This window comes from Arachis ipaensis, chromosome B4 (assembly GCF_059453495.1).
Source record: "Arachis ipaensis isolate K30076 ecotype BB chromosome B4, ASM5945349v1, whole genome shotgun sequence".
NCBI classification, from domain to species: Eukaryota; Viridiplantae; Streptophyta; class Magnoliopsida; order Fabales; family Fabaceae; genus Arachis; species Arachis ipaensis.
Window position 1 is genome coordinate 76,540,459 of NC_142439.1, and position 9,999 is coordinate 76,550,457.

General features: G+C 31.4%; 2 protein-coding genes across 2 annotated transcripts; both read right to left on the bottom strand.

Annotated features, from left to right (window-relative positions):
• Positions 1-426: 426 nt before the first annotated feature.
• LOC148568007 (uncharacterized) lies at positions 427-1,074 on the bottom strand. The gene has a single exon (XM_088484647.1). The coding sequence runs from the start codon at positions 1,072-1,074 to the stop codon at positions 427-429; it is 648 nt and encodes a 215-aa protein (XP_088340773.1).
• Positions 1,075-1,258: 184 nt separating this feature from the next.
• Positions 1,259-2,784, bottom strand: LOC107636565 (uncharacterized). The gene is made up of 2 exons (XM_088484648.1): positions 1,615-2,784; positions 1,259-1,492 (listed from the first exon to the last, which is right to left on the bottom strand). Exons 1-2 carry the CDS (start codon positions 2,782-2,784, stop codon positions 1,259-1,261), a joined length of 1,404 nt encoding a protein of 467 aa, XP_088340774.1.
• Positions 2,785-9,999: the final 7,215 nt, after the last annotated feature.

Sequence of the window (9,999 nt, forward strand, 5' to 3'; positions counted from 1 at the left end):
ACAAAAAATATTTTTGAAGAAATGAACAACCTCCCTTTGCAAAACTTTCGGATCATCAGACCAAGACCCATCACTGACTAGCAACCCATGAACCTTGTTAGATTTTCTTCTAAGGATGGTTTGCATATGGAAAAAGCTAGTATTTCTATCACTATACCGAACCCATTGATCTCTTGACTTCTGGTACCAAAGCAATTCTTCCTGGGCCAAAACTATATTATACTCAGCTCTCAATTCTTCCTCTTTGTGCTTCAGAATCGGATCATCGTCAGCTTCCATTTTCCGTTGAATACGATTCAAATAACCCTCCAATTCTCTCTTTTTAATAAAAATATTGCCGAAGACCGTAGAGTTGAATTCTAACGAAGCTTCTTGGACCCCCAGCAACTTCCTATCGATGCCAAAGTCTGTACTATCCCAAGATTTCTAAACAATGGCCTTGTAATCAGGATGCGTTGCCCATGCCGCTTGGAATCTAAAAGGCCGGTTTCCTTTCTTGATAGGAACTCCTTGACATCGGATAAGTAAGGGACAATGATCAGAGTGGGAATGACTGAGAACTTCAACAAAAGTTTCTGGAAAAAGAAGGCGCCATTCTGTAGTACAGCAAGCTCTATCCAATCTCTTTGCAATTTCTTTGTTTCCTTGAATTTTACGGAACCAAGTAAACCGTCTTCCAGAGGTTATTAGATCAAAAAGACCACAAGAATCTAGAGTACTTGCAAAGATACTACTGCGATTTGAATAGAAATTACCCCTCTTCACCTCATGAACACTCAAAATATCATTAAAATCCCCAACCACCACCCATGGGTCCTGAATGCACAAACCAATATCAAGCAGATGACTCCATAATTCTACTCTATTAGTGGCTTGAGGGCTGCCATAAACCGCACTGCAGATCCATCTTCGCCCACCACCATCAATTTCCAAAGTTACACATTGATTCATAGCCCAAAGAATTTTACAAGAAAATTTTAAATTAGCAGAGAGGAACCAAATTCCTCCCTTGTGTCCAACAGCATCTACAATCCCTATAGGATAATAGCCTAATCTCCCCCAAAATTCTTTCATAGTTTCAAACCCAATATGAGTTTCCACCAAAATAAAAAAAGTTGGTTGAAATTTTCGTACCAACTCCTTATAGTGCACCCGAGACATCTTATTTGACGCCCCCTAACATTCCAACTAATAATATTTAAATGGTCACAATCCATAAAAAATAAATTAAATAATTAGAATGTTTAATCATTCTACCTCACGTTGATGGACCCCTGTCTCCAAGTGTCTCTTTGTGGACTTGCACCGCAGAACCATCAATCTTCTGTTGAGGTTGGGTCTCCAAGTGTGTTGTTGCACTAACTTTATCAAGCTCTTTTTGTACTCGAGAATCCATTGACAATGCTTCAGTAGGTGAGTTTTGAAGTGAAATAGGACGCTGCCTTTTGTGCCCTGCTTTAAAAAAGGGAGTACTCTGATCCTTGAAAGCCACCTGAGTTGTTCCCAAAGAGCCAAGCGTGGATGGATGATCTTTCTTTTCCTTAGGCCCACCTTTGCATTTGATGAGGATCCAGCATGCATGTTATTAGACCCAAAAGAAAATTTCTTACTCACCAAATTGGAGCATATTGCTACATTGGCTTTTTTTGGCACCACATTGTGGCCTTTACCCACTTTTTCCTTGCCTTTTCTACTAACTGTAACCCATTCACCCTCTTTTGCACGAGTATCCCTTTCCATACGTGAGTCTTGCAAATTATCATGCACAAGATCTGCTGCACCATGCTTCTCCATAATTGGAATTGATTTGGCATTAATTCCAAATTCAAAAGATAAATTTTGATTTTTTACTGGGATTTGACTACCTTCCACCGTTTTCTCGTTGTTATCTACAGGAAAAAGTGACGGCAAATTTTTTTCCTTCACCGTGCTTTCCTTCCCAAAGCAGCTACATTTTTCACAAATTAAATTCAAGTGCTCATATTCTATATCATACATATGACCATCAACTTGAATTTTTTTTATAACTGGAAGTCCCAAGTTAATTTGCACACATGCTCTTGCATACTTTTCTCTCTCTGCAGACTTGGTGGCTAAGTCAATGCGGATCGGTTTGCCAACAGCTGACGCAATCATTTTCATGGCTCTCTCTTGATAACAGTTAATGTTTAAACCTGTGATTCTTATCCAAACCATGGTAGACCCAAAAGTGTTTTCACAAGGTCTGAATGAAGAACTCCAAGGTTTAACCGCAACATAGCTTCCAGTAATCATCCACGGTCCTCCAAGAAGAACTTTCTCTCTATCCTCCAAGAGATCAAATTTGACTAAGAAATAGCCAAAATCGACATCTAGTACCTCATACCCTCCTTTGGTTCTCCAGACGCCTTTAAGCCTGTGTGTAATCGCTGTATAGCTAAAATTTTTTCCAAGAACTTTGATCACGATGGCATTTTTGTAGGGCTCTGCCAATATCTCTTTTGCTTCCTCAGTGAACGTCACAGTTGGTATCTCCGAATCACCTTGCTTACCAACTACGGTAGCCATCTTATCCCCATCAAGAGAATCAGCAACCTCCAAAGCTCTCCTTGCTGAGGCTCCAACAACTTTATCTCTGAACGATATCCGCTGACTTTGAGTCTTGTTACCATCTCCTTTAATCCCCTCCTTTTCACCTGATGCATGCCCCCCTCCGCTCTCCCCCTTATTTCTTCCGCCGACATGGCCGGCTGCCTCGCTATGTGCCACCCTCGAAGACTCTCCCCCGCTCTCCCCACTCTCCATTTCACGGACTCTCTCGTACTAGGGTTTTTTTTTAGAAAGAATAGTGTTTGATATGGTAAGGGGATATAATAAAAATGATAAATTAATAATTTTAAAAAATAATGAAATTAAAGAAAATTTAAAAAATTAAATATAAAATTAAAAAAAATATTTTTTATCAGTTAAAATTATGCATAAAGATAAAGAGTTGCTTTGAATATAAATTTTTATCTTGACTTTAAATTAAATACTATTAAAAATAAATAATTAAACTTAATAACGTTTATAAATAGTTAATTTATAAATAATTTTTTTAAATTTTTATTTTTATTTTGTTACATATAATTTTTAATTGAATAATCTTGAACGGTTGATATATTTATTTTTATAATCAATAAATCTGATCGTTTTTCAAGACTTAAAGAAGTTATTGATAAGGAGATGTATAATGAATTAAGAAGGATTTTTTCAGATACATAATTTTTATACTCTCTTATTTTATTTATTAATTATTCTTATAGTTTGATATAAACAAAAAATAAGCATTCTCATTTATTCTATTTTTTTACTATTTATAGAAAAATCAAGTTCTCTCCATATTTAGATTTATATTTTGGCCTATCACTTAAAAAAGATGAAGACAAATATGAATATCCATGATATTTAAGTAAAAATTATCTTTTATAAATAACAAATATATATTTTGGTTTATATATACTCTTTTTGAATCAGAATAATGATATTATCATTATTTTTGAATATATTTTAGTTTATAGTAATTTTAATTTTAATAAAATATGATATAAATAAAGTTACATCAACATTAAAATAAAAAATTATTTATCTAACAAATTTAAAAAGTGAATGATATATTAATAAAAAATAAAATTAATTTCTTAAAAACAATAGAAAAGCGGCTGAACAGGCACTAAACGTGCCTGTTGAGCCGCTAGTATATATAATGGCAAAACTTATTTTGGTGTCCAAAATTTTTTTCCACGTTTATCCTTGGTAAAACCTACCCCAGTATATGTCAGTAATTCCCCGTTATAGAAATTCCACTACATCATCTTCATTCACGTTCTCTCTTATCTCATAAATCCAAGTAACTTTTATAATTATCTATTTCTTCTCTTATTCTCTTTCAGTTCGCATTACTGGTACTGTATAATAGAAAAACTTCCTTCGTTTCTCATCCATCTTCTCATGTCTCACTTCATCTAAATATAACGTAAAACGTAATATAATTTATTTTTCATCATTAAATAAAAGTATAAATTATATGTTTGTTTCGATTAATTACCGTAGACAGGATATCAATAAAAGATTTACGTGAAAGTGGTAGACCGACTTGGCAAGACTATGCCCCACGATGAAGACAAAACATAAGTGAAGAACAGGGGGAGCAACACCTCGCCAGAAGGCGTGCCAGTTACCGAGAGAGTATTAGACGAGGAAAATAAATTGATACATCTAATGGTCCAACTAATATGACAACACCATTAGAAGATATCACAAATATGCCCCCTCATCAATACTTTGTGTCAGATACTCTAAGTTATACTTCCCATTAATAAATTTATGTTGTTAGTATATCATCTAATATGAATTATTTTTTACAATATATTTTCATGCTAATAATAAAATTTTTTAAATATTCAAATATTTATAATAACAGTGTAGTTGGTCCAAGTAACAGACCGAATGGTCCAAATATGGGTAAGAATCCTATGTATTTATTTAATTAATAATAATCTATTTTTTCTTAGATTTTGATTCGATAAAACTTGCATAATTGTCCTAAATAATATTGTTATAGATATTATTATAATATCTTAATGTATTCTAAATTAAATATCTATAATCTATTAATAATAATAACAATATATAATGCCAATACTGAGTTTTTGGTGTCCAACTTTATGTTTCAATATTGCCCTTAATGATAGAAGTTCTCCGTACGTACATGCTTCAGTTACTTTAAATAAAAAAACTTCCACCATTAACAACAACACATATTCTTTTATCTCATTTTCATTCTGTGTTTTCACTAATAACCGTAAAAACACGTAACCTCTTCTTCAATTCTTTATTCCAATAATTTATCCTTTTCAATTTTTCTTAATTCTCTTCTCCATTCTAAATGTGCTCCTTTGTAATATAACAATTATTTGGATGAGTTTTTGTGATTTTTTGAACTAGATAATGACGATGCCAAATATTGATTTTTGATGCCATGTATAAAAGGAGGAAAAGAATCATTAGCAGTGATAAATAATTTTTTATAGATCTTATCATTTTGTTTTGGATATATTCTTTATGTGAGTACTTTTCACCAACAGGTTGGATCTCATTCTTCTGTTATAAATTTTTTTTTATCTCATTATTCGATTCGTAGTGCTTTTTCTCTCACCGCTAGATGTACTTCTCCGTATTTTTACTATTGCCATCCTTCTCCTTCCTTCAACATCGTGATTGTATCGCCTCCATCTTTCCCTCGCCTCCATTCACTGCAATTACAAATTATTACCTTTTAGTTAAATCTCATTTTTTTAAATTATTTTGTATTGAATGATATTATTTTTTTATTTTTTTAAATTATTGATTATGTAAAGTATTGTAATCAAGATTTGAGTACATAAATATTTATTTTTAAATTAAATTAAATAAATTATATAACAAAAAATTTAATGATTTTGTATTTTACAATATTGTTTGGTATACAACGCTGATTATTTGATGAGTTTAATTTCGATGGTGTTGCATAATTAGATGCATGTGAAACTATTTTACACTAATAGGATATCAAAATTAAATATATTTGTACCTATCAATGATTTGTTTAAATATGTTTGTACCTATCAATGATCAATTAAGTCTAATATTTTGTTAAATCAATTATTTTTCTTTTTTAAATTACTTCACATGGAATAATATTATTTTTTAAATTTTTAAATTATTAATTAAACAGATTATTATATTTAAAATTTAAGTACATAAATATTTGTTTTTAAATTAAACTAAAATAAATGAATTATTATAAAACATAATTTATTTTGACTTCTATAATATCATTTGTTTGACATATGGCACTGGTTATTTGATTAACATATAAAAAATGTAACATATAAAACAGTGGGGGTGAAGAGAAGGTGAAAGGAGAAAAAAAAAAGAAAAAGAACAAAGTAATATAATAATGGCGATAAGACAATGACATGTATGTGTATAGAAAATAATAATAAGAGAAAGAATAGTTTTTGATATGGTAAGGGGATATAATAAAAATGATAAATTAATAATTTTAAAAAATAATAAAATTAAAGAAAATTTAAAAAATTAAATATAAAATTAAAAAAATATTTTTTTTCAGTTAAAATTATGCATAAAGATAAAGAGTTGCTTTGAATATAAATTTTTATCTTGACTTTAAATTAAATACTATTAAAAATAAATAATTAAACTTAATAACGTTTATAAATAGTTAATTTATAAATAATTTTTTTAAATTTTTATTTTCATTTTGTTACATATAATTTTTAATTGAATAATCTTGAACTGTTGATATATTTATTTTTATAATCAATAAATCTGACCGTTTTTCAAGACTTAAAGAAGTTATTGATAAGGAGATGTATAATGAATTAAGAAGGATTTTTTCAGATACATAATTTTTATACTCTCTTATTTTGTTTATTAATTATTCTTATAGTTTGATATAAACAAAAAAATAAGCATTCTCATTTATTCTATTTTTTTTTTACTATTTATAGAAAAATCAAGTTCTCTCCATATTTAGATTTATATTTTGGCCTATCACTTAAAAAAGATGAAGACAAATATGAATATCCATGATATTTAAGTAAAAATTATCTTTTATAAATAACTAATATATATTTTGGTTTATATATACTCTTTTTGAATTAGAATAATGATATTATCATTATTTTTTGAATATATTTCAGTTTATAGTAATTTTAATTTTAATAAAATATGATATAAATAAAGTTACATCAACATTAAAATAAAAAATTATTTATCTAATAAATTTAAAAAGTGAATGATATATTAATAAAAAATAAAATTAATTTCTTAAAAATAATACAAAAGATATATATATATATATATATATATATATATATATATATATATATATATATATATATATATTAGAACTAGTCTAATAGAATACAATATAAAAAATAGATATTAGATAGAGAGATTGTGCACGACTTCACGTGTGCTTTCTTTTTTTTTTTTTAAGTGAAACAACATCGTTTCATGAGAACTGACTGTGTCCCAATTTGGTTTGACCAATCCATTCTTACAATCAGAAAATTGCTTATTACAGATGGATTTACAGATAGATTCGGTCTCTTTTACTGATGGATTTTTAGTTACCGACGAATTTTGTCCCTCTGTAAAAGCCTCGTAGAAAATTACTTACCGACGGATTTTTTTACGTCGGTAATTTACCGACATATTTTTCCCCATTACCGATAGAATTTTTCTCGGTAATGGTCCCCTCCTTTTGCTAAAAAACTGTCAAATTTTTTGACAGATTTTTTGTCGATAATTTACCAATAAATTTTTTTGTGTTACTGACAGATTTTTCCTCGGTAATCGTCACTTCAATTTCGCTTAAACCGTCCAATTTTTCGACAGAGTTTCTGTTGGTAACTAGCATCAGATTTTTTGACAGATTTTTCGTCAGTAATTGGAGCCTGGGAAAGCATTTCCAACTCTGAATACAGACAGATTTTCTGTTTGTAAATCCGTCAGTAAGGTAAAACAACATTTTTTTTAGATTTTTATATTACAAAATAAACCTGATTTCATACAAAATAAATACAATTTAAACAAATTTATCATATTATCAAAATAAAAGAAAACTACTATAAACATGCAAGTCAATATAATTCAAAACATAAACAAAGTGTGTTGATACATCAATTATAATAATAAGTAATGACCATACATAAACTGTAATTCAAAACACGAACTCAGTGTATTATTCAACTATACTAAATTTATCAGCTATAGTCCAAGTGTCATCCTTATCCCTATCATCATCATAGCCCTCATCAATTCTTAATTAATTAAGTTGGTGGTACAGTGGGATCATGAATTGATCCTTTGCCTTAGGCTTCTCTGCCCCCTTAATTTCAGGTTCAATAAGTATGAAAGACTCATGATGATCTTGTTCTTGCTCTTGTGATGCACGAAAATTTGTATCGCTACAAATTTCCTTCGGTAAGTATACCGAATTGTCGTCAAGTAAAAACTCACAGTAGACTGAGGTCGAATCCCACAGAGATTGATTGATTGAGAAAATTTAATCGGAGGAGTGTTCTAGTTAAATTGAGCAGATTTAAATTGAGATTTGCAGAAATTTAAATGGCGGGAAACGTAAATAGCAAGGAATGTAAATAACAAAAAGTAAATAACAGAAGATAAATGGCAGAAAGTAAATTGCAGAAACTTAAATGGGAATGAGGATGATGAACATAAATATAAAACAACAAAATATAGAGAATGTGGATTTCAGAAATGGGAAGTTCATTGGGCTAAGGAGATATTGTATTCTCCGGATCAAGTTCATTCTCATCTCTTCCTCAATCCATGCAACTCATTAATCTCTTGGCAATTCAATCTCTCTAAGCTTGAACAATTGCCCAATTCCTTGATCTAATTGCTCATGGAAAGAGATGAAGTACGGTCACTGATTATACCATATGTTTTCCTAGATCAAAGTATTGGTAGGATTATATGTCATTATATCCATCCAATCCCCAACCCAGTCTGACATGAGAAAGCATTTATAGCATGATTTCCTCATTCCTCTTCCAAGGTTCAGAGGAAATCCAAGTCTAAATAACTTCTCTTCCGAGACAGTTATCCAATTGGATGAAGATCGAAAGCTTTCAAGTAAATTAAAGAGAAAGGAAAGAAGAAGAAGAATCAGAACTATTCATGATCCATTGAATTACAACAAAGATCCCTAACCCAATGAAGTAGGTTTAGTTGTTCATAGCTCTAGGAGTGATAAATGTAAATGGAAATTGCATTAAAAGGTAAGACTGAATTACAGAGAAAAGTAAATTTGGGTGTTTACAATCCTGGACCCCCCAGCTACCAATCCTCCTTTTCTAGTTCAAAACTACCCCTATATATACTACTTTTCTGATCTTCAGTTAACTCTGCAAGTCTCTGAATGTGGGCCTTTGAGCTCAGTTGAAGCAGTTACAATCTTAGTGGACTTTGCTCAGCTTGCTGGGAGAGTTTGAATTGGGTGGCTTTCACGTTAGTTAGGCCATTAGTGTGGTTAACGTCAAGTATAAATTCCTGGTTTGAAGACGTTAGTGATACTAACTTGGTCACTAACGTCCTCCAACCCTCTTGAGTCACGTTAACCCCACCGTTAGTGGCACTAACGTGGCCACTAATGTAGCCTTTCCTAACACTCGAACATGTTAGTGGTGCTAACCTAACCACTAACGTTGCAAACACCCTTTCTTCCACGTTAATGGCCCACGTTAGTGGCACTAATGTGGCCATTAACATGGGCAATCCTTGGCTCGAACACGTTAGTGCTGCTAACTTCCCCACTAACGTTGCAAACCTCCCCTTTGTTCCACGTTAGTGGCACTAACGTGGGCTTCTTTGGCCATTCCTCATGTTAGTGGTGCTAACTTCGCCACTAATGTTGCACACTTTCCCTTGTTCCTTGTTAGTGCCCACGTTAGTGGCACTAACGGGGCCACTAACGTGGGCTTAGTTGGCATTCGAACATGTTAGTGGTGCTAACTTCACCACTAACGTTGCAAGCTTGTCCCTTCTTCCACATTAATGGCCACGTTAGTGGCACTAACGTGACCACTAACGTGGCTCTTCTCTGCTTCTTCTTACCTGAAATCAATCAAACAAAGTGTATCAAAGTCTTGCTCTTAATCATGAGATGATGAATCATCCATTTTATCATTCAATCCTTGCATTATTTTCATGAAATTGTTTAAAATTCACAATATTTGCTTGAATCAAGGCATGACTGCATATTCAACCAAATACTTGCTTATTGCCTAAGAAATTGCATGAAATTAACATAAACAAACTAAAAATGGCGTGTGAAACTAGCCAAGATGCCCTGGTATCACAACACCAAACTTAAATCTTGCTTGTTCTCAAGCAAGTGATAGAACATAAGAATAATGAAATGAGAATACAAGAGATACGAGCCCT

What these genes read in the sequence shown, in the direction of transcription:
- LOC148568007 (XM_088484647.1), bottom strand. Translation starts at nt 1,074, where the DNA reads ATGAAAGAATTTTGGGGGAGATTAGGCTATTATCCTATAGGGATTGTA.
- LOC107636565 (XM_088484648.1), bottom strand. Translation starts at nt 2,784, where the DNA reads ATGGAGAGTGGGGAGAGCGGGGGAGAGTCTTCGAGGGTGGCACATAGC. An exon ending in TAGCAATATGCTCCAATTTG is followed by an intron (nt 1,493 to 1,614) that starts GTGAGTAAGAAA and finishes GGAACAACTCAG; the next exon opens with GTGGCTTTCAAGGATCAGAG.